The sequence below is a fragment of the Papilio xuthus genome, unplaced genomic scaffold, assembly GCF_000836235.2.
Source record: "Papilio xuthus unplaced genomic scaffold, Pxut_1.1 DF828952.1, whole genome shotgun sequence".
NCBI classification, from domain to species: Eukaryota; Metazoa; Arthropoda; class Insecta; order Lepidoptera; family Papilionidae; genus Papilio; species Papilio xuthus.
This window is the reverse complement of record NW_013529697.1, coordinates 4636126-4661250: the sequence shown is the minus strand read 5'-3', so window position 1 is coordinate 4661250 and position 25125 is coordinate 4636126. Positions and strand designations below refer to the sequence as shown.

General features: G+C 30.7%; 2 protein-coding genes across 2 annotated transcripts in view; one reads left to right on the top strand and one right to left on the bottom strand.

The window, feature by feature from the left end:
* The window catches only part of LOC106126368 (uncharacterized), a 59756-nt gene that overhangs the window by 12477 nt on the left and 22154 nt on the right, over positions 1 to 25125 (bottom strand). The window lies entirely within an intron of this gene.
* Positions 2285 to 3259, top strand: LOC106126396 (uncharacterized). The gene is made up of 2 exons (XM_013324045.1): positions 2285 to 2323; positions 2397 to 3259. The coding sequence occupies exons 1-2, from the start codon at positions 2320 to 2322 to the stop codon at positions 2792 to 2794; spliced, it is 402 nt and encodes a 133-aa protein (XP_013179499.1). The 5' UTR covers positions 2285 to 2319; the 3' UTR covers positions 2795 to 3259.

Genomic DNA, 25125 nt, shown 5'->3' with positions numbered 1-25125 from the left:
CATTGTATTTATTTAAACAAAGGTATATATATTTTGTCTCGCAACCGTCTATTTTGGCATTAAAATAGCAACAAGGAATAAATTTTAGTAAATTAATTTGTAAAAAAAATAAGTAAATGATCCTTTGAAGTAGCTTAAAGCAGATGTTGGTAGTTTAAAATTTACAATTCATGTTGCACTGCATGAACGAGATACGAGTCGCGTGTTTTAAAATTTAAATTCAGATAAGATAAACAAGACTTACCGACTTTTTCCTTTAGCCTGGGTGTATAAAAAACTTAGTTTTATTTCAGTTTACTATAGTAATTTTGATAATGATTACTTGGAACAGAACAGGATAGATTATCATTCCACTGTAGTTGGCTGTTATGAATGTATCATCTCTTATCTCTAATAAATATTTCCATATTGCCACATAACGCAAGTAATGGCTATTTGAAGCTCTTAGTGTAGCAAAGTTCACAGAACTCTTCAATTTCCCTCGACTGAACTTGGTCTGCGAGTAGTTTAACAAGACTTGGAAGCTGTACGTTAAAGTATTCAATTATAAAGCTTAAACTGAATACAGTAATAAAATGAAATGAGCCAAACTTTACATATGAAATTGTGGCCCACTTATTGGTATGTTTTATACGGATAACTTATTTGACTTGTGTTTTGTTAAGCCACGATTTTTCTTTAAAAAGTATTTCTTCTTTAGATCATCCTCATGATCCTCTATGGTTCTTTTTTCAATTTTTGTACATGTATAGGATCATCCGAATTAGGAACTAATACATTCACTTAATGGAAATGTATTTTTAGGTGCTGGTATTGTACTACCAGACTATATATGTGAGTATCTATAAGTTATCGATTCTCAGTGGAGTTTAGAGGCAGAGCAAGATAGTGAAAGGACGACCGCCGGCTGCAAACATCTGTACGTAACCCGACCCTTTCGCGAACCTTATTTATAATGCACGGACCAATATTTGTTTGCCACTTCCTATTGAGCTTAGGGAAATCATAAATTAGTCGACTTTTTAAGAAAAAGTGTAATTTATACTTGATTTGTTCGTCTTATTTTTTACCCTCGTTTATATTTTATGTTTCCGTTTAGTTTATACTTTAAAATATAATAAGTTTCGACAAAGCTGTGTATTATATTATCTACTTCGTGGCTGTACAAACATTTCCTATTTAAAATTAATTTTTTTTCTCTCTATACATGAAATTGTAAAATAAGTCATAGATTAATGATTCGTTGAATTATCAAATATGAGTTTTATTTATGGGAGCAAAGTCCCAGCTAATTTTTTATTTATTCTTCGAGTTGATTTTCACTTCAAACTACTTCATGCCAAATGACAAAACTAATTCCATGAAATTAACGGTATGTTTTTTTTAATTAAGTGTCCGTATAGAAGTTAAGTTCAAAAAGTTATGTGCAAGTAATTAAGAGTAAATACGTGTTTCTTTTTTTAATTATGATAACAGTAAAATATCTTATATACACAGTAGACATTGTTAAATTGTTTTTAAACGAGCACTTCAAGTGTGAAGTCTGCGAAGTAGAATTAGGTCACGATTTTTGCCATTTGTTGTTGCAGACGGTTACTAAACTCTCGCTCGGTATTCTTGCTTCCACTTGGTATAATAGTAAAGGGCTTCAAAATTATTGTTAATTTAAATTACAACTTAAAAGACGTCATTGTTGACTGCTGTTAAAAATATTAAAACCTGTTATGGTTTCCACTATAGTTTCTATTTTCGAGATATAATCGACAAAAACATCATACATATCGTATCGAATATTCGCAATCGTTATACTGAGTTCAATTTAAATTAAATTGTAATACATTTCTCGTTTATGATACAAAATAAGCTAGTAATAAGCCCGCCGACTTGAAACATTTTTCTGCAACTCGTTTGATAGAATTTTTGGCTTTCCAACTTTAAATTGAAATCCGTTCGTTAGAATAGTTTTGAGCTTGTTTCAAAGCGGGCACTTGGAATTGAAAAACTCAAAACTGAAATTTGAACGGATAAGGAAGGGATTGAGATCTGAAAACATTTTTAATCTCAAGTTTAAAAAAAATGTATCAGTGATCAATTCACTCGTTTATATTCTGTGTTGCGTTCTGTCATAGATTATAGAAAAATAATCTTTGTCGTTACGCGTTGTTTATGTTTTGTGTTTACAAGCAAGTTTTGAAGTTTTCCGTTCCGTTAAAGTTTTGGTATAAAGCAATATTTATATTTTGTCTTTATAATAATTTTCTGTATACGTAGTTTAGTATTACACTCCTAAATTTTGCTAAAAAATCACAATTATATAAAATGGGTAAGCAACGCATGACTTAAACTTGTAAAATAACGCATTCATTCACAAAATTAAATAAATTTTGCTTTTTTAGATACAGATGACCTAACATTAGAGGAAAAATGCGAAAATCTTATGAATGTCGTTGTTGAATCTCGTAAAAGATTTGGTAAAATGTGCGTGGAATATGAACAAAAAAGTTCGATAATGGAAAACAAAATACTCAATTTGCAATTGGAATCTTTATCAAAAGCAAGATTTAAGTCAAAACATCCGGTTCCCGACATAGATGTGGATAGTATGAAGAAAGAAGTCGATGATTTCATCAGCGGCATTCAAGAACGACAACAGAGAATTGAAAAATTGAACAAAAGTTTGAGGAACACAGAGCAAATTGTTTTACAACTTAAGGAAGATAAAATCGGCAGGAAACTTAGGCAACCACTAACTGCGGAGGATAGGATAACTACTAAAAGTCATAAATCAAAATAATATTTTAACATGTTAGTTATTGTGCATTCTCAGTGAACAAATAGCATACCCTAACGCTATCAAGGATCATGTCTTGCTGGTATGTACTTTTGTATACTATATTATAATTATCTGAAGTTATATTCTAGTAGATATAAGAAATATAATAGTGCATATGATGTCATAAAGAATAAACTAAATTATGAGCAATATTCTCCGTAATTTCTAGATAATTTCAATATAACTAGGTTATAATATGTGCTTAAGTGATTTGGTGGTCATTTTTAGATGTTTTATTACTATCATTACATCTTAATTTAACACCAAAGTTCAAATTTTTAATCATTTTGGATTGGCAATATATTTAATAAATCTTGTTATAAAATAGAGATATTAGAGCTATAGTATGGTTTACATTGGCCGCACAATGTGCTCAAACTGAAAAAGAAAAAAAAAATTAAGAGTGACCAGTATCCATTGATGTTATTTTAATACATGTATAGAATAAGAATCTATATTATATTTATTATAATAATGCAACAAAATAAACATACAGATTTTAATTATTGTATTATTTATGCCTTGTTAGTTCCTTAGTATAAAGAAAGAACACAAATGACAAAAACGGTTTAAATAATATATAAATTGCCATATCATTTAAAACATAATTGTGAAAAAGAAATATTTTTCACTTCATATGATGAATATGTTTTACAGCCCGACTCCTTTCCTCTTCCCATCTCATCCCATGGTTTTGGTAGTTGAAAATGAGGGGAAAAGAAAACATCCTTCCTATGTTGTTACAAGGTAGGCAATGTATCAATCTTTTTATTGTTTCTAAATTGATAAATTAGTTTGGTGGTGTCTTATCAAAAATTTGTACCTTATCATTGAAATTGATGGGACTAAAATCTTAATGATTTTGTTTTTTTATGACACAAAATAAAGCTTTAATTTCATGCAACAGATAAGGTGTTTGCAAATTAAAATAGGGCAAGTAATTCATATGTTCAAAGGACAATAATCGGGCGCGGAATAAAAGTAGGCGTTCATAGGCCCGTGCCGAAAGCACTGCACACACGGCCCACAACGATTTTTAGTTTGCTTTGTATTATCTTACATAGCGTTGAGTCTTATCATCCACCACCAAGACAAAACAAATCCGTTTAATCATCGTAAATAATCCGTGAATGGACGTAAATCTTAAGCGTCTTTCCGCACAAACATTTATATTTATAAGCATGGTAAGGTTTCCAGGGCTACAGTGCTGCCCTTAGAGATTATCTGAGTCTTATATCATACTTAATTATGCCGTTTGTTGTGCACGGTTATTTAAATTTACTTCGTTAGCATTAGGGTAGAAATTATATTTATAGAAAATGTTTATCAAATCAAAAAAGTCATTGGATCGTCAATATTAGAAAGAGTCTACAATTAACTGAAGGCGAAAAACTAACAAACTAATCGTAAAATTGAAACTATAAATTTTGTATTTTCCGTATTTAGTATTAGTGTCAAAACATGTTTTTTTTATGTTTTTATACGTTGTAATGTTATGTTAACACATGGAAGCCGCCTTCTTATAGAAGTTAATACTAGCGTATATTTTGATGTGAATTGGCAACTTGTTTTTTTTTATATTGTACAAAAATTTAAGTACAGTTAATATACGAGATTTAGAAGTTGTTATCTATCTCAATTACACAAATAGCATGTCTTTGCGACGTTAAGCAAAACGGTCGCCGCAAATCTCTGATTTATCGAACGCTTGCTTTTCCACTGGGACGAATGGAGAAGCTTATCTATGACGATTCGAATAATATGGCATTATGAATACAGTTTTAAAGGAAAATTTTAATGACTGGTGTTGGACAAATACACATAAAAAAGGTATAAAAATTATAATAGTCGATGTTAAGAATTATAATAGGTACTAATTAAATGTCTAGGTTTACTAAGAGATCTCGCAAAGTTTTGCAACGGAAGTGGCCGTGAGACTGCAGTTTTCTTTATATTGTATGTTATTTTATAATATAATATTAATATGGATTATATGTTAAATATAGTATTGTTTTATTTAACACATACTTAAAATGTTCAGTTAATTTTATTTACTATTATAGTGTAATATGCCTTAGAGGTTTAACTTAATATTGAAACTTCCGTTAAATTACTCAATGCACTGGCTTAAAAGCGAGTTGAAGTTACTTCTAAAGTTTGCATAATGTTAGTTCTAGAATAGTAGCGCTTGTAGCAAAAGATAATTAGTCAATTATTTGCATGTTTTATTAATTAAATATTTATTAAAAATGTAATGGCGATTTCCCATTTCTATAAAAAAATGTATGTTATGACCATAAAGTTATGATATTTTCAGTACTAGATTAAAACATTTATTCTTCTCTAATAGTTGTTTAATGTATTAAAAAAAATCACGTCGTGTTTTCTTCAAAAGCTCAATTTTCAATTTATCTCAATTAATCTGGGGAATTAGTAACAAAAGTTAGCGTAAAGTTATGAAAGTCTAACCTGTATCAACCTCTATGAATGCTCGATGAAAGTTCTTAACTACGAAACTTGGGTTAACTTTCTCAAAATTAAATTATAATTGACGCATCATTACAATATTTCATAGTTATGTAAGCTAATACGCGAATATTCTATTATAAACTCTTCATCTCTTATACAGCCCTTTGTGGACCTTGGCTTGGTCCATAAACTTTTTCTACGTCGGTCTATCTGCTATGGACTTCCAACTTGCTATGCCATTTATTATAAACACCGTAAGAGTAACTATGGGTTTCAACTGATTTAACTTAAGCATTAAACATATTGAACATGGAGAACTGATCGCCAACCTTCGCTAGTCGGAGAGGCACCTCAAGAAGAAGAAGATTAAACATATTGCTAAGCTCTTTTTTTATTATAGTAAATGAGATTATAAAAAAATGTTTCGATAGTGGATTCTCAGTTATACCTAATGTGACCATTTATTTTTTGACTCAAAACGGGACATTGGTTTATTTATGAAAAATAGAACTTTTTTATGTTCTTACCAACAAAGCTTTTAGTACTGGATTTTCTCAGGTGTTTTCACCAAAGATGCGGTCTCGGTCCTGCACACCAATCGCGTCGGCCGACATGAATTTTCAAATTTTTTCGTAGTTTAAAAAAAAACGGGACCATTTGGCGTCCCATATTTTTTCCGGGGACTCCGAGACTCGTAACAATAAAAGGGACAGTCCCGTTCAAAACGGGCCGTCTGGTCACGTTAGTTATACCATACGTAAGTCCAGTCAGAGCTTGGCAATACGTCACGGAATGACTGATAAAGGGACTTACTACTACGCTGTCACACTCAGCTTGATGGATGAATGTAGTACGGTTTATGTGTATTTGGCTATAAGGTTTCTTTTTATCAATAAAATAAGCACATATTAATTTCCCTAATAATTAAGAAGTTAATGTAAATACAAATAAAAGATAAGGTAAGTATATTGGCAGATAGAAATGCTTTCGATTAGTTAAAGAAGTTCTATAAAATTTTGGTAGTATATATAAAATTTAATTATAGAAATTAACATAAAAATAAACGTTTAATTTACTTGTGTTTTGATATAAGAACCTATAAAATCTAACATTTTAAAGGCAATCGTAACAAGGGACAAAGACAACGTATATAAAGTCGCTGCCGTCTCAAAATGTTCCGCATCCAGTAAAGCAACATTGCGGCCAATAAAATTGTAACTTTTATAGCCTTTTGGGATTACTCACTTTCCCTTCACTTTGTTCTAGGTTATGGACAATGGTCAAGGATTAAATTTTAAGTCTTTAGGACGACCATCAAAAGTTAGTTAACGACTAGTTAAACGTTAATTAAGTTTTTCTGTTTATTTGGGTTAAATCTATTTATTTAAATTACCACCCACTTTATATAAACCTATCTGAAATTTGGTACTTATCTTTAGGTCTAATGACAATATCAAAAAAGGAAAAATAATTTAATGTTTTTTTGTACCAAACCTTACAAATACAGCACTTGTTGACTCAGGTATCTGCGCCTGAAGAGCAAGGATACAAATATAATATCTGGCAAGATAATTCATGCCTGACAATCCGCGTTAATCTTTGAATAATTTTAAATAGACAATCGTCTTATCGCAAAGTATTGGGTATTAAAGACCATTGTGACAAACAGGATTAAATAAATGCTTGATAAAAAACAACAAAAAGTTTAATTGCAAATAGTATATTTATAAAATACCGATAGTATTTTATAAACGTAATAATAGCTCTAAACCCAAAGGTACCAAATACCAACAATTATCTAAAGTTTGATATGTTTTTTAAATTTTGTTCTTGTAATAACTGAAATTTCTTCTTTCAAAAAACACCACTTGTAATGTTAATGAAAAATGTTTTATTTATTATTCTTTTGGAAACAGGAAACAAAACAACGAAATGACGAAACGTAGGTACTCCTCGTGCATAATCCAATTTAAAAGTTTTCTCGTGAGTGTCGTATTGTAAGTCATTACACGTCCATGTAATAAAAATATAGGTCAAGTTTGTAGTGAATGTAAGAATAGCTAGTTAAAAGTTTTTAATTATGAAATATAAATAAACTTAATACAGGCAAGAAATAATGACATATACCTTACGTGTAAAAATAAAACTTAAAAGAAGTTTTCTTATAAATATTTTCTTCATAATCTTTTATGGTTTTGTACCTTTTCAAAGACCGGCAATGTATCTTTTTAATTCCTTTGGTGTTCTACTAATATTAAGGGTCCCTTTACTCGTTCGCCTCGTTATAATATACAAAAACAATGGTGTAACCTGTCTTTCATTTTTTTGTGGAAATCACTTACCATAAGAATAATTCAATCTTTTGTTACGTGTGTGCAGAAATTCCCGAGAGGTTGCGCAGGGTTGTACAATTTTACGTGGCACAGCCGCAAGGAGGTTGCACGTTTTATGTGAGACATAAATCCTTCGAGTTGTGTTCGCTGTAGTTATGTCGATCACTCGCAACGAGTTTCTTTCACGTGTCTTCCGGGCAACACTGTGGTAACTTGTTTTTGTTCTCTAACCAATGATCGAAAACCGTTAATTGGTATAACTTTTTCCTCTATCTGACATAGTTATAAGTGCATGCTGTAAATTATTAATGCACAGTGTATTAAGAATTCTTTTTATTTGAAATAAACTATGCCGTATCGGAAATTTATGAGCAAAAGTTTGAAGTCCGTAACTGCAAGATTTTGTTCTCTAGTATTATTTTAAGTTCATTCCTTATTTTCTCTGTTGAAAGATATACAATATGCAATAAGTGCTTCAGTTTTCCTGCATATTGTTGAATATTTATTAATATTTCCTCTGAACGTAAAACATAAAGAGTAATTGGACTAAGTTTTTATTTTTATACAATTTTTTTTTTACAAATTTAATATGAAAGGTTTTCGGTTATTACTTGATATTATGTTGCTTATCGCTTCTTATCAATTTCTATATGACTTATACATGAAAAAAAAAAGATTACAAACCATAATAATGCCTTAATATAAATTATCTGTACTCTACACTGTGTATTTGATATAATAAAACATTTTGTATTTTTGCTATTGAACAATTAATCACAAAATGCCTAGCAAACAGAAACGTAAATAGAATACAAAAGAAAATAATGAAATTAAGATCGTTGTTTATTTTTACCGTATTCACAACACGTGCGTGAAGGAACAACTTTCGGTAATTATTTGGGTAAGTCTATATTTTTTATTGTTCGAAAAAAATTCAAAATAACTTTATTTTGATATACTTTACTCATAACATATTTCTTCGAATTCCACTAACAAAAATTATTTGCTTCTTTTAACAATTATGCAATAAAAACCTTGTTACTGTATACTTAATGTAACTTTAAAAATAACAATTCTTAAAGCATTTTAGTTTTGCCAACTTATAAACTTAAGCTGTTTGAAACAGTAATAAACACTAACTTGGAACTTAACGACGTGGTTATGTAGTTTAACATTCACTTGTGCATACGCTTTACAATAGTTCTTCAGTTATTTTGGAAACAGTTAAATTAAATCATGAAAATAGTCAAAATTAATGCAATCATTATTTGTTTTCTCTTATATGTTAAGAAGATAAATTAAATTTCAGTAAAAATTACCGCTTAAAACATTTTCACAACTTCCATAAGAATTCAAATTATCTATTTATTTCAATGTTCAAATACTAATAAAAATTTATCATCCCTTTCGTTTTCTTTGATAAAAGAGAGAAAGCAATATGTACTTTACAGTCTTGTATAACAAGATGCAGCAGGAAAAATGATTTTTTTCTTCTAGTAAAATAGAATCGAAGTGTCTCATGGAATTATTCATGGAGTTGTCTTATCCAATTCAATATAACACTTGGATTTCATTTTTTTCACAGAATGTGAAGCTTTGGGACTTATAAATTATTTATATTCGAATGATTTGAAAAGGCTGGTCCTATTTTATCTGACGTCACAGTGAAAAGAATATATGACATAATATTGTTCTCCGATAGTTAGTAGTCTCTAAAGCGCTTGCAAAAGAACCAATTTTATTATATCTTTTCTTTTTTGTCAACTGATTTACCGTGGGTTTCTGAGACCTAAATCTCTGTTTAAAACATATTGTTATCTGTGTTTTTGTCAAAGAAAATGAGAGGGATGACGATATGTTTAATACAGAGATTTTTGTTTTAGAAACTCACCTTTAATAATCTGTGACCTGGTTTGACACTTTTGTCTATATAAGTGTTTGATTTGTCGAATCAAATTTACCAAGAAATTAACTCTTCATTATTAGTTTTAATGTTATTTTTTAAATTTATGATATGATATTATAAATTGTATTAAATGGTTTCATATTCCCACAAAAATAAATACGAGTTTATTGATATTACATACACTTGTGAATAAATAATTAAAATCATTTTTGCATGAAAAATTTAATCTAATACATCACTTGTGGGCAAATGGGTCAAGTGTGTTAGTACAGCCTTCAACGGAGATGGAAAATTGCGTTTAATGGAGAGATTTTATTTAATAAATACCTGCCATAGAAATAAGCATAGCGTTTCATTATAAATGCTAAAAATATTGTAAATATACATATGTATATTCGCAATCAAAATATTTTCAGGCGTGATAATGAAAGATTAAATTTAAAAGATAAAATGTATTACAAAACATATTCAAAACAGTAACAATAGTATCAAACCTGTTTGAGAAACCAACCATCTTTCGACCACATCACCACTGAACATCACAACAACATCAGACGGGTTTGTGGTCAAGCGTTAGCTTATATAAAAATCAATTGCTGTTCGTTAGTTTCACTAAAACTCGTAAACGGCTCAACTTATCGTATCTTGGTCTTGAAATGTTCGTGGAGGTCTAGGGAAGATTTAAAAAGTGAGAAAACCCGAATAATTACCGGGAAAACCCTAAAAACAGTCCTTTTCTTTTTCCCATATAAACGACTGATTGAAACTTGGCATAGACGTAGAACAAAGTCTGGAAGAACACGTAAAAAGGAATCTAGTTATGGTATATTACATTAAGGACTTTAGTAAATAAAACTCAAATAATTTTATGAAAAATAGTAAGATGTAAATACAGAATATGCGAGAAGACTTTAGACTTTCAGAGATTCATAACTTGACTATTTAAATATGGAAAAATATTGTAAGTCCGTGATACGGAGGCAGTAGACGTTGTCGTATGAATTATTAACAATTCCCGGAAAGGGTAGAATAAGTTACTGCAGGTAAAAACACGAACTGGAGCGATGCAAGTAAATAATTTTCGTTTTCAAGTCCTATTCTCTAATTGTAATTACGATAAATATTAATAGTATTTTTAGTTTATTCTTCACAAATTTCGTGATACATCTTACTAGACAGTTAATTGGATTTTTAGATGCCCGTAATCGGATGGTTCAATAAAAACTTAAAATAGCATGTAAGTGCATTTAAATTTACAATTCACGTTATTGAAAAGGACAGTAGCTATACAAGTCGTATTTTGTAAAACTTTCAAACAGATAAAGGATTGCATTGATTCGATATTCAAATCCTAGTTTTAAATTTGTTGCTGGAATGTTATTTTCCTTGAGTTTCCTCTGCCAAAGCCTTTCAAAAACATCTTTGTTTTGCCAAAGAGAATGAGAGAGGATGACAATATGTGTTCTGTACAACAGCTTTTTTGGCAATGGAAAATCATGAGCTGCTCTTTGTTCTGAAACTAGAATATATAATGATACTAGCTGTCGCCCGTGACTTCGTCCGCGCGGAACGACAAAAAAAAGAACTGAATTAGTCGCCTATGTGTTCTTCCAGACTATGGCAAATTTCTGCGAGATCCATGCACCCGTTCTGGAGATATCTTCCAACAAACATCCATCCATACATCTAAACATTCGTATTTATAATATTAGTAATAAATAACATATAAAATATAATTTAAATATCACTTTTGCTCCTTCTATTGCTTCCTATGCAAACCAACATTAGCGTAAGTATCGTTAGGGTTAAAAGTTCTTTACTTTCAAACATATTCCGAAGTTAATAACGAAGAGCTCAATAAGTATTAGAGTTTGGCGTTCGGTTGGATTCAGATAACACTCAAAGAACTGGAAACTCTTCCTCGATGGCTGATAACATCGATGTTTAAAGTTCCCACTGATAAAACTTCTTCCAGCTTCTCCTGGATACGTTACAAAAGTTTAGCCTTTCACTATATTATGGTTTATTTTATATTTAAACTTTTGGTTCCGTATGACTGACTTTATGTAAGGTTGTCAATATAATGCAATGCAATGCAAGACATGTTGCCGTAGTACTATAGATCAATTTACTGTCATGCCTTAAATAAGAACGAAACTAATATTAAAATATTAACTAGTTGAGGTTTCAAGTAATATGAATGCACGAAAGCTATCGATAAAAATCTCTTGTTTTAATTATAAAGTTGTATAAATGAAAGTTTAAATTTACGAAATTTAATGATGTTTATTTAAGCACTTTAACTAGACTCGACAGTTGCATGAGAACAAATAGTCTGACCAAATAATGAAAAATGTACAACTGTACGTTGTCAGCAAACAGAAACCATTAGCGCGGTAGTTTCCTGTCGAATAAATCATAAAAATAAAGATTTAATTTAGAGTTAGAAAATAACACCACGTAAACACATTTATAATCTAGTTATGTACAGTTATTTTATCTTACTGTAGATGTTACAACAAAATATATTTTCTTTAAAATTGAATAGACATTCCTTTTATAAAATTTTACAACCAAACATATAAATGAAAAATATAAGTAATAATAATAAGAAAAAAATATGTACGAGTAATTTAGTGCTGGTTACTTTCAAACTGTTTGTATAAATATTATGTTTATTTTTTAATTTTTAACTACCATTTTATGTTACCCATTTAATCTCATATAATGTATATAAAACGTGGAAAAGCATAATGTAATAGAATTGTTTCCTCATGTCAGTGTTGTAGTGACAACTGAAAATATAGTTATTGCAAGAGGGTATACATATTGGAGTGTGACCCTTGAGGACCATATCAACCGGACCCCTCGTTCCGGCAGCCAATTCAACCCTTTTCCTTACTCTCAGAAATATAAGTATTTTAGTTGAAAATGCGCGAAAATTAATATTTATTATTGATACTGGACTACTAAATGTTATATAGATCCTCGACCAAGGCCATTTTCTAGTTCTACGTAATTTTAACGATAAACCCTTGTCAAAAGTATAACTTTAACATTTTCAGTATATTTTTCACTAAACTAAGAAGTATTTGATAGTGAATGTATGCGAATAAATGATTTCAATTCAATCATATTTGTTTGCTTAAAATAAGTTTTATGAACATTTCATAATTAAATAGCGTCAGTTCGTTTGCAAAACTCTCGTAACTAACTTGATATTGCAGCGGCGTTTCACAACTCTATACTAACACTGTTTGATAAACCAATAATACAAAAATGTTTTTGTGTTATTTAATTTATTTCTTTACTAGCTGTCGCCCGCGACTTCGTCCGCACGGATTTAAAAACAACATAATTAGCAGACAAATTTCATCGAGATACGTTCAGCCGTTTTGGAGATACCTACAAATAAACATCCATCTAAACATTCGCATTTATAATATTAGTAAGATATTTATGTTCGGATTATGTTTGTCACTAAATTAATACTCATAAGTTAATAGAATTAATAAAAGTTGTAAGTGGTAGCCATACTTTTAATCTTGTTATATTTTTTATTCTTATTTTTTTTTATTTTAAGACATATATTTTTTAATTACTAATAGTATCTTTATTACACCCGTTATATTTTTCCCTTATATTTGTCATAAAGTCAAATAAACTGAATTGGCTCAATACTTTGAGCTTTGATAATCTTTATGCAAACTTTCAAAATAATTTTTAAAATAACCTTTGATTTTCCATCCCATTGATGGTAATATTTGAATAGGTTCTTTTTCAGTTATTCCGACGACACGCATTCGCGACCCGAATGACGTAAAATAGAATTACATTCAGTTTTTTACGATCATGACACTTTATTACATTAAAGAGAAGGGCTTGTTTGGGATCTCGTTTGCAGTTTTGTCTTAGTAATTTGTATTCGCTTAGATCATTAAAAGAATCAAGCAGCTTAGCAACTTTTTGTTGCAGTTTATTTCTCGTAGTTGAGTCTATAAGATCTTATTTCGCATAGAAGTATAAACTTATAAAGTCAGGAATAATATATTCATCATCATCATCATCATCATCGTCATCATCATTATCATCATCATCAGCTTACTATACGTTCCCACCGAAGGGCTCGGAGCCTTCCCGAAGTTACGGTTAACTAGGCCATAGTCAACCGTGCTGGCCAAGTACGGGTTGGTTGACTTCACCATTTTTTACCGACCCATTCAATAATATATTTATACAGGCAATAAGTTTACTAAATATTATTTTCATTGAACTAATACAAATACAATCTCACAATGTTTTCTATTTCTAGTAGTATGAAGAGCGGGAAGGAAATCAATTTTTGTAAAACTCAATTCTAAAAGCCGACAATTCCGTGACGTCAAATTTTTAAAGGCTTAACTTTTTGAACGACCAAAATTTTCTGTTGAGAATCACAAATTTAAAAAGAACAAAGGTTAAAAAACATGAAGAATTTATTCATAGGAAAAGTAACAGTGTACAATCAAATAACTGTTTTGTTAAAGAAACAAAGTCAACGGTTGAAGCAAAATATTAAAATATATTTTAACCAATTCTAGTAACGATTAGAAGGTGGAATAGCTAACAAAATAAAAAGGCAATAAACGAATTGAAAAAAATCGTTGCATGTGAAAGCTATTATTTTCAGGCACTATCTTGATTGAATTCAAACCGATTTAATTTTATTATCAAAGCGCTGCAGCAAAGTGAAATATAATGTTTCGACTATTTCAAATTCTCTTTTAGTGTTTTGAAATTTAATACATTTGAAAATATATAAATTTTATAAATACCGTACTCAGAGAATTTAACGATCAATTAAGTAGATTTGATAAATTTGATTTCATTATAATTGCGTCTCTCTCTTTAGTTTGGGTATCATTATAAGAAAGGCAATAGTCAGAAAAATTGATAAAATACAAAATTTTAATCACATTTCTTTCTACCCGAAGGCATAAATTTTACGATGCGCATATTGAATTAAGCAATTTCCTCAACGGCCCGTCCGACATGAATTATTTAAATGTAACGATTATTGCCGACGTAAGTGTAGAAATAATTACAGGATTAACAATCGTTGCTTGCCTGTGAAGCTATCAAGTTTGGTACAAGCTCCCACAACTATAAATATACCAAGATATAAGAGAAGTACGGATGTTGCTTTGTCTTTTGTTTTCAGTTTACTGAAGTATTTTTTAGTTATTTTCAGAAAACAAATCGTCTGTTAGGTAACAACCATTATGAAGTTTAAATTAATTATTTGTACACAATTGAAAAAGATTTTCCTAACGAATATGCTTGTTAATTGGAAAAATTGGAAGTGTTCTTTTGTTTTCATTTGTTCCCGTTGAATACATGAAACATTGGGTATGTCCGACTTTACATTTAAATGTTTTCTTTTCCCTCGCAACTCGGGCACTGATTGTATGGTCTAAATAAACAGAACCCACTCTGAATTTAGATGAATCCCACAACGCTTGGCCGTCTGCCTATGCTATTTGAAAAGACTGGGAACTAAAGAAGTCAGTCGTCAGTTAGCAAGTTATATATTAAGAATTATTGACTTCTTGGTTTATGTTATAGAAAGATGCAAAAAGAGAACGATGATACGAGTAAAACATAATTAATTAGTTTCTTTCCTCTGACTTGTATTAAAATGATTTTACTGCACTCCTGTAACAGATAGGAAGATGTTTTGAAAACCGTGGTATTTTATAATTACTTTACACGTGTGGTATTTAACATGGCCTAACATCTAGTGGTTTTTATTTAATTTATTTAAATTAAGAATGTTTCTTGTATTTTAATTTGCGCTTATTTTCTTCAAAGCTTTATATGTTAAGCGCTTGTTTATGTGTGTAATATTATCTTAAACATCCGTGTTGTAAATACGTTTAACATTTATGATCACCATGTCACGGAGCCGTGAAGCGAATCGCTCGAGCTGATATAACGTTAGCTCCAAGAAAAAGTCCCCTACGTGCTTTGTTTATGATATTATGACGTAGTATCTTTTAAGTACTCTAAAATTAAATACATATAATGCCTTATGATTCTGTTCCTGTTTGATTATTTTAAATGTCACACTCAAAGACGTTTGATGGTTTCTCAAGCAGTTTCTGAGTTAAGATTTATTACACAACTTCTGATTAACATACATACATAGTTTTATTAAGAATTGATTTCTCAAAAATATAACCAAAATTATAAAGTTCCCAAGCTACGATAATTTAGTTGGACTGGAATACAATTCGTTGTTTTATTTCTAATGCATTTCGTCTAATGGAGTAAGATTTGGCGTGCTGTCTTTTACGGAATAACCGAAGCGAAAGAATAACACGGTGGAAGGTTTTTATATCTATTTTGCGTGTCTTACACGATTACTGGATTCCTCTAATAATAACCTTAAGTATATAAATCGTCGGCGTGCTTTATTTTCGCAAATTTACGTATAAACATATATTTACAAAAAAAAGTTATATAATGTATCGATGACAAAAATCATGATATTGAAAAGGTCCGTTTATTATATTCTTTTTAAAAAGGAAAGGCTTTATCATAATTTATGATAGCAAAGGAAAGATTTTTACTAACCACTAAGCAGTATAATCCTTAATGTGTATGCTCCCTTATAAGAATTAATAATAAATGTATGTAATTTCGACCTATATCAAATGTACAGAGAGAATAAATTATCTTGACCACATAGATTTTAGTCGGTACTGATAACGTTGTTAAGGTTGTTTGAGGTTATATTAGGTTTAAACAGAGAGTGAGATTATTTAAATAATCATGTCTCGCTTATTTGTTAATTATTAAACACCTCACGGTATATACACGATTTATTTTTAAATGTATTTTATATACCTACTAGCTTGCCCGCGACTCCGTTCACTTGGATTAAAAACGAACTAAATGTTCTAAATGTTCTTCCAGACTATGTTCTACATCTGTGCCAAATTTCATCACGATCTGGTATGCCTTTCCAGAGATATCATCAAACAAACATCCTTCCATCCATCCATGTAAACATTCGCATTTATAATATTAGTATGATATATTGATTTCTTTATATTCATTCATTTTTTTTTTCAAAACCTGTTTTAAAATAAACAATATCTCTACCAAATTTATATCATTATCTTTACTAATTAGATATATTACATTTTAATACTTATATTTCAAGAAATGCATTTCAGTTAGTACATCTAACGCTAGTTCGTTAGGGAGTTTGTTCTTCGAATTAATTTTCGTCAGCCAGAGCGGCTTTTAATCAAGATTATTCGTGAAACATTTCTCTTCAAAAGTTTTCGTTAATTCCAAGTGAATTGTAAAGCGATTTATGTATTGTTTAAGGGGAAAATTTTACGAAAGATATTTGTCTTGTTCATTATCAGCAACACTAATACATCATTAGTACGAAACATGTTTTGTTATTTCCGTATAACATACAGACACTAATTTTGTTAATATGTATATATAGATAATAACATTTGAAATGCAGCAGGATCTAGCGACCTACATTTAAGTAATAGCTTCCGGATTACATAAGTTTAAGCGGCTTAAAGCTCGCAGTTAAGTGAGCATGAAGAAACTTCGAAGCGAATGTAGATCGTTGGCGACAAATTACGTAGCTATCAAGACCTCTCGTTTGATCATTAGAAGCGCTATTTGTTAATTTAATTTATAGTGTACGGTAATTGAATAATAGAATATCTTAAATTAAGATATCTTTGATTATTGTATTATATATACCAAACCAATGAGGTTTATTTAGCGTTAAAAATATGTTTATTTGTATTCAAAATTGTATTGTTAAATAAATAAAAAAAATATATATATAATAGGTAAAAAGCTTTTATAACGAACTAGCTTTCGCCCGCGACTCCGACAGCGAGTTGTTTACCAAACAAAATTATTAGCCAATGTGTTCTTCCGGGCTATGTTCTACATCTATGCCAAGTTTCAGCGAGATCCACTTAGCCGTTAATATGGGAAATAGAAAAGGGCTGTATCTAGGGTTTTCCCGGCAATTTTTCGAATTTTTCTTACCTTTTAAGTCTCCCCTAGACCTCCACAAATATTTCAAGACCAAGATAAGATAAATCCTTTCAGCTTTCAGAGACTAACGAACAGCAATTGATTTTCAAGTATATAGATAGATTGTTAGAATAATTATTCGCTTGCAAGCCATATGTAGCAGGAGGAAAAAATAAATAGCCTTTGATTAATTGCTAATTCGATTGCTGATTTCTCAGATATGCTTTTTTATTAAGTTACATAAAGTTACAACAATATGAAGTTTTTTTATTATTACATGTTTCATTTCATTGCGTAAAGTATTAAAGAAATAGGTGACTTGTTGTGCGTAAGTTTTCGTTAACACGTATTTAAATTTATTTTCTTTGCACTCTTGGTCTTGCTTATGTCTGTTGGGGTTCTGGGGTTAAGGGTAATCCCACTAAATTTATAAAGTATATAAGTTTTGATCGCAGAAACTTATTAGATGTTGGCCTTTCGGATTATATAGTCACTGGACTGCTTAATATGTACATATATTTGCATAAATCGTGGGGTTAATATATGCAGGGTATGTTCCAAAAGCACGTTATGAATCTTCCGTGATCAATTTTCCCCTTTTATTATCAACAACGAGTATTATTTTATTTGTTTCTTGTATTAAGACGAACAATTGTTGCTTGTTATAGTAATATCTTAAAATGCTATGGTTTTAGGTTGTAGATAAAAGATGACTGATGAGGAATTAAGAACCTCCCACGTTTTGAAGTCTGTTGATTATATATTTTTTTAAGTTTTTTGGCGGTGAAAACTTACAGTTCGAAGGATGTGAGACGACCAAAATGTACCAGTGATCTCGTTACAACCTATCTTGACGTTTTGTGCATTTCCAGTACCCATAAGACTCATTCCTGGTAAGCATTAAGTTTATGTGTTAGTTCGTTTTCATGAATGTTCCACAAGGATTATACGGAAATATTACTCTCAATAATACCTTAACGTGAATTCAGAATATGTCTGTACGGAATAGGGAATTCTCAATTTCCATATATTTGGTATTGCAATATTGTTTTTTTTAGTAATTCAGCAATGTAATAAAATATTTTTAACCTTTTGTACCATTATTAAATTTCATCATTACGTTGTATGAGGCAAAGTGATTATCATTAAAGATGTCGTCCTTAGTGATCTACGAGAATTCATTAAACATATTTTGATGACTAATTTATATATTTTTTGGTTAAAAATATATAAAGTGATAATAATAACTTAAAAATAATTTATCTTTAGATTCGTATGTAACGTCAACCGCATACATTTGGTTGTAAAACGTCATGACCTCGAAGTGATATTTGTATAACTAGGATGCAGACGACAGGCGTTAGTTTTGCTTTAGCAATATGTATTTCAGGAAACCGAAAATATGTCACGTAGGTGTTCGAGGTATTTGCTGTATAAAATATCGTTTGATTTTATTCAACGAATATATCGATTTTTTTTAAATAGAACACGCATGAAAGGCATTACAATTCAATATTATTACAAATAAAGTGAGATACAAAAATTCTTGCTATTTGGAATCCCTAAACGTGCTATGACCAACTTAAATGATTTTACATGTTAAATTACTATTCTATCCCTACTAGTAAATGCCTATTATCTGATGTCTACAGTTTTAATATCTTTGTGCAAAATTCTCTAATAGACAAGACATGTTTTTATACGATGTGTTGGTAGCACATACTTTGGCGAGTTCCAGACACTGTAAAACATCTCGCCGGCGACGATAAAAATGTCCCATACGTAAGATACGCTTCCCGATAGACTGTTCGTCTAACAAATAAATTTTTAAGTGCTTCCTTAGTGTGTTCTAAGAGAATATTTCCTTATTTCTTTTTTATCCTGTCTTTTTCTTCTTCTATGTCGTTTCAGTGTAGCCAGAAGTGTTTATGGTCACCAAATAGATGTTTTGAAACAGACTAGATTCCTTACCATTCTAAAATTGATCCTGAACATCTTAATATTAAAAAAACCTAACAAACGTCATAGGCAGAGTAACACATCTTGATCCATTTGTACACATTATCTCCAAACACATAATAAAACAAGAATGAATGTTATATTTCTACGGTATCTTGTTACGCACGAATTTAGTTATTTCCGTCCATGTCGTACGAGGAAATTATAGTTAGGTTACGACTACCATTAACTTACACAAATTAAGATTGATCGTTCATATGTGTATGTTGTTTTTGCCTTCGAAATAATGACTTGCATTTATTCACGGAATAAATCAATATAGATACGAAATTAAAAGAAAAATAACTCTGTAAGGAATCGTTAGACATCCTTTGGATGTTAAACGAATGATTTCATATTACTTCTTATTTTACCAACGTTATAATTGCGATAGTTTGCACAGATGTACGTTACCACAAACTCGATAAAGGCTGAATGAATCTGATCTACTAACACAGTATTTTTTTAATTTAAAGAGAATGAAGTCGCAGGCGATAGTTGGTTTTCAATCATCCTTTTTTAAATTATCTTTTGAATTTCAAAAACTAATATTCGAGTCCGGCTTATCTTGACATCGATAGAAAAGTGACGTGTTGAGTGGAAATAACACTAAAGGAAATCTTCGACAATTTCGATTTACCGATTTCGTCGACACGCGATTTGTACACGCCGAATAATTCGAGTAAACAATGTCAAAATTATATTTTTGGCTTCTTAACACCGCCGCCAAGAAAATGTTTTATGAACAAAAGAATTTTAACATCGAAAGAAACCTTTTAATATTAGGTTATTATTTTGTAACTATAAATAACCTTTTAATAAATGTAGTTAAGAAATTTGAATATTAATTGACTAAAAATACTGAGTCGTGAATAATGAAAGAAAAACAAAGTAGAATTTCATCTTGCTGTTTATTTTTTTATTTTAGATTATTGTACTAAAATATTGCAAAAAAACTGGCTCTACAACTACGCCAAATTTGTTGAAGAAACAAAATATTAAAACATTAAACTATAAACAAAAAATGTAATTTTGTGTAATAAATTTACAAGAGAAAACTTTTTCAGTTACTGTATATTAAGACTTCGTAACGCAACTAAGTTTCTTCGCGACCTAGTTCCCTAGGGCGAATTCAAACATTAACTTTAATTTTATTCTGTTGGTCGTAAAGTTATATTAAATACTAAACGCATGATATATATATCCAAACATTAAATTAAATAAATATTCGGTACAGTTGCACTTTGGGTTTTTCATATTCAATGACGAACTAAATTTTTCTTAATTCGCGATTCGACTATATCATGGAGGTAAACCGACTCATTTTTATTTTCTCCCCCACACAAGTGAGTATTTGGAAATCTTCACTGTTACGATAGAGCGCGGGTCCTGCGGGGGTTGTGCGGGGAGGGGAGTCATTCGAAAGAATTACACATCGGATATGTCTGTTTCATACTTAGCGTACGAGCGTTTGAGGTGGCTTTAAGATTCGGTTTTGCATTCGAACTGTAAACGATGGAAATTATAACGAGCGGTACATACGAGTGCATCAGCTCGACAGTATCAATGACCCCTGTATACTGCTTGACTCGACTAACACCGACAGAGTGATCAGGAACCTTTAAGCTGTGAACGGGGCATCGAGTTGGTAAGTAATGTTCAAGTTATTTTACAGCATTACGTAGTCTAAGGTTTTTTTTGTTAACGCGGGGAATGCGTTTATGCACTTCGCCGTCCGTGCTGCGGGTACAGCAGGGACGGTTTCGTGTGGGACTCCCGGCCTGGGAACAAGACCGGACTACCCACTAAACCCCGCGGTGTTCTCCTACGCCCAACCGGACCCTGGCATCTACGTTAGTTTATCCACGGCCCGGCTAGGGACGTAGTAGCAGTAGTTAAGATACTGATTTGATTGGTCTGATTCTGTTAATGAATTAATTGACTCTTCTTTCTTTAAACCAGTTTTTAATACATTATCAAAGTTCTTATCTGATAATGTATGCTATGTCTGGTATTCTCATGGAGTTTTATAATATTTTAAAATGCGTGTCTAAAATTCATTGAACTAGAAAAGTTAAAAGGCGATGTTTTAAGCGTTTCGTTAGTAGTTAACAAGCATTCGCTGTTTTGTTTTTAAGTGTTGCCTCGGGTAATTAAGCTTCTTTAAAAATTATTTATAAACGCTTCGTAGAAAATGTTTATTACAGACTATAAATGTATTTTATTTTCTTTTTAGTATATCGTATAACTACGATAAATATAACTTTAACTAGTTAACATTTTTGTGTTTAGTATTTAAAAATATAAGCACATTTATGTTTACAAAGCTTAATTCACCTTTTTATTTCATCAAAGAGTAATTAACCTATTTGAAGCTTGTCTACACCAAAATAGCAATTATTATTAAATTATTACCAAATCTATTAATACTCGATTAAAGGAATTGAATTGCTTCATTAATTCAGATTGCAAGTTAGACTCGATTAAACATTAATCAAACAAATTAAATCAAATATTGCAAATGTATTTTAAACATTAAATCTGAATTGTTGTATATTCTTTGTATAAGCAATTCAGTTGTAGAACAAACGAACCCGTAACGATGGAACTTCGGTCGGTTTAGAACAGAAGTTAGGCGGCTGTTCATAGTTACATAGTTCCAAACTCTTGTATGCAGTTACCAATCTCGGTCATATTCAATTATAATACGTTGAAAATTAGTATATAAATATTTTATATAATAGTAATTATATAGACTTTAACTCACGCTCAAGCAAATTGTTGTTGAAGTAGTTGTGTTTTGTCAGGTCAATAAATGTGACGTGATTAGATAATTACTTCGTAAATAGAAAGAAAAATAAACGATAAAGTATATATTATTTCTTCAAGAATAAAATCACAGATATACAATCAATATATAGTGAATCGACGTTGAACATAATTGTTTCAACATTGGCAATAAGTTATTCGACCCTTACCATGACCTTTGTTAATCATTTACACCGCAAACCGCTCTGGCGGACAGCAGATTTACGAAGCTTTTATACGATTACATTTAAATAATAATTCTGTTAAAAAGGTTAGTATCTTCTACTTCACTGCGGTTTTCATCTGTCGAAAAACTTATACGACATATTGTCATCCTTCTCATTTTCTTTCTAAAATACAGAGAAGATTATCTCTTAACTAACGTTTTTTGGTAAAAATGTTTTAAAATTATCGTATATTGAGTTTTTACGTCCTCTGTTACAATAACGATAAGTTTTATTTGAAAAATTATCGTCAAAGATATGGAGTGATTAAAAGTTCATATAATTTGTAAAGTTTCGTGTGTGAATTTTAAAAGGCTACTTAAGTATGAGAAAGTGAAAGGTTGAGGATGAAAGCGGTGCCGCCGCGTGCAGATTGCCTCAACCCGTCCTCGCCCCCGCCCCCGCCTCCGCTGCTTTCCTCTCGCTATTGAGACTATCATTTAATATTTAGCATCCTACATTGGTACTGTATAGCTTTCGAGTTATACTTGCATTTACTATGTTTTAATAATGTTCATTTGTTATTAAGAATAACTCAAATTAATAATTCAAACATATATATGAATTTCATTTGTTGTCTTAGAAGAATAATTTTGTTAGTTAAATTAAGTAACATTTAAACTAATATATAAACACGGCTAAACACTCACGTATATACGTCCGGTGGCGGCACCGACTATTTTCGAGCCCATCGGGGCCCCTTCATCAGGATGCGTCGATCAGTGAGCGACAGGCCGCGTTCGCGAAATAATACCAGTACCACTCATCCTGATGAAGGGCCCCCGATGGGCTCGAAACTAGTCGGTGCCGCCACCGGACGTATATTCGTGAGTGTTTAGCCGTGTTTATATATCAGTTTAGTATAATGTCTCACGAAAGTTTGAATAATTTTAGTAACATTTGTTTGTAAGTTTTTCACTTTAAAAATAGTTAATAGTAATATTCCTCAAAATTGTAAAGGCAACTTAATTTTTCATTTATTCTTAAATATTTATTTCACTATTCCTTTAATTAAGACAATTTAAGTTCACAAATTATTTTCAAATATTAATTTCAAATCGTTAATAAAAATTAAGAATTAATTAAATTAAACAAGAAATGTGATTGGAAACCTAGTTATTTTAGTTCCAAACTCATTGTCAATTATTCATACTAATAGCATAGAGACAAGGAATATCCATTGCTGATATAATGACTGGAGCTCTGCTTATTTTCGGGCTTAATGTTTGCACATCAATTAGTTCCGTAAATAACGAGGTGTAAAATCGTAAGAAGCGAGTTTGGGAAATAGACTAAGAGGCCTAAATAAAGTAATAGCGCTTATTCATGATATCCATGGCTTATAAACATATTTGCTCAAAAATTAACTCATCAAATTATTGTCCAGACAAAAAGAGTAAGCTAGGGAAGTTTCTTATTCATGTATTCTAATAACAAGCATTAAACATATCTAATAGATAAATAATTTGGTCTAAAATCTGTCTTTTTACTAAACTAAAATTGACACAGTGAAGAATTCCATGTCATGTCTACATTGCGTGTAGGAAAACAATTTTAAAGACATGTTTATGAGCAGCAAGTTAGATTATAATCTGCATAGTGTACCTCGTTATCAACAGGCTGCAACAAACGTGTTTGTTATTCCTATTGTTTGAAGCGTGAGAAAGTTCTCTACAGTCTAATGCAATTTATTAAATACAATAAGTCTAAATTATTACGCTCGACTTTCAATACTACAAGAAAAACTTGGAAATAAATATAAAGAAGAAAATAAATAAGAAATGTCGGGGATCGGGCAATCGTAAATTTACCTCGATACAGCTGAAGTACTGCGGTGACTTTTTCTACTTCGTATAATTCAAGAATTTACCAGCAACAAGAAAATTAAAGGTAACGTTTACAATATTCTAAATACCGATTATTGACCGCAAATAGGATAGAATTTTGTCTTTTGATGACGCCAAAGTAGTTATAATGGAACCGATTACATTTTGTATATCCTCAGAAGCCTTATATATGTAGCACTTAGATTACCTAGAAACTATTAATCGTATTCAAGTAAGTATTTTTGCATTTTAAGGAAGTATTAAAAAGAAGCTATTTAATATATAAACCTTAAGAAACGCGCGTAAATCCGTATGCATGGCTCGTCTACAGAACCTCCAACGTAACATATGTGCTACGCTGTAGCTAAATAGGTCACCACGCATCAAGTTTGCGTGCGGTAAAACATTAACAACACTGATTCATGACTTGCAACTTTGATAATCATCTAAACAATGCAATTTACTGGCCCTAATAGATATTGATGGGAGCATTGAAATGTTTTGAGCGACGTCAAAGGAGATAGGGTTAGTCAAATGAAATGTGGGAAGCAACTAGAGGCATTGTACTTAGAGTTGGTTCTTTTAGTGTAAATATGCCTTCACCATTATTAAAATAGATTTAGTTTTTTTTCTTTATTTATTATTGTTTGCGGCGTTATATAATGTA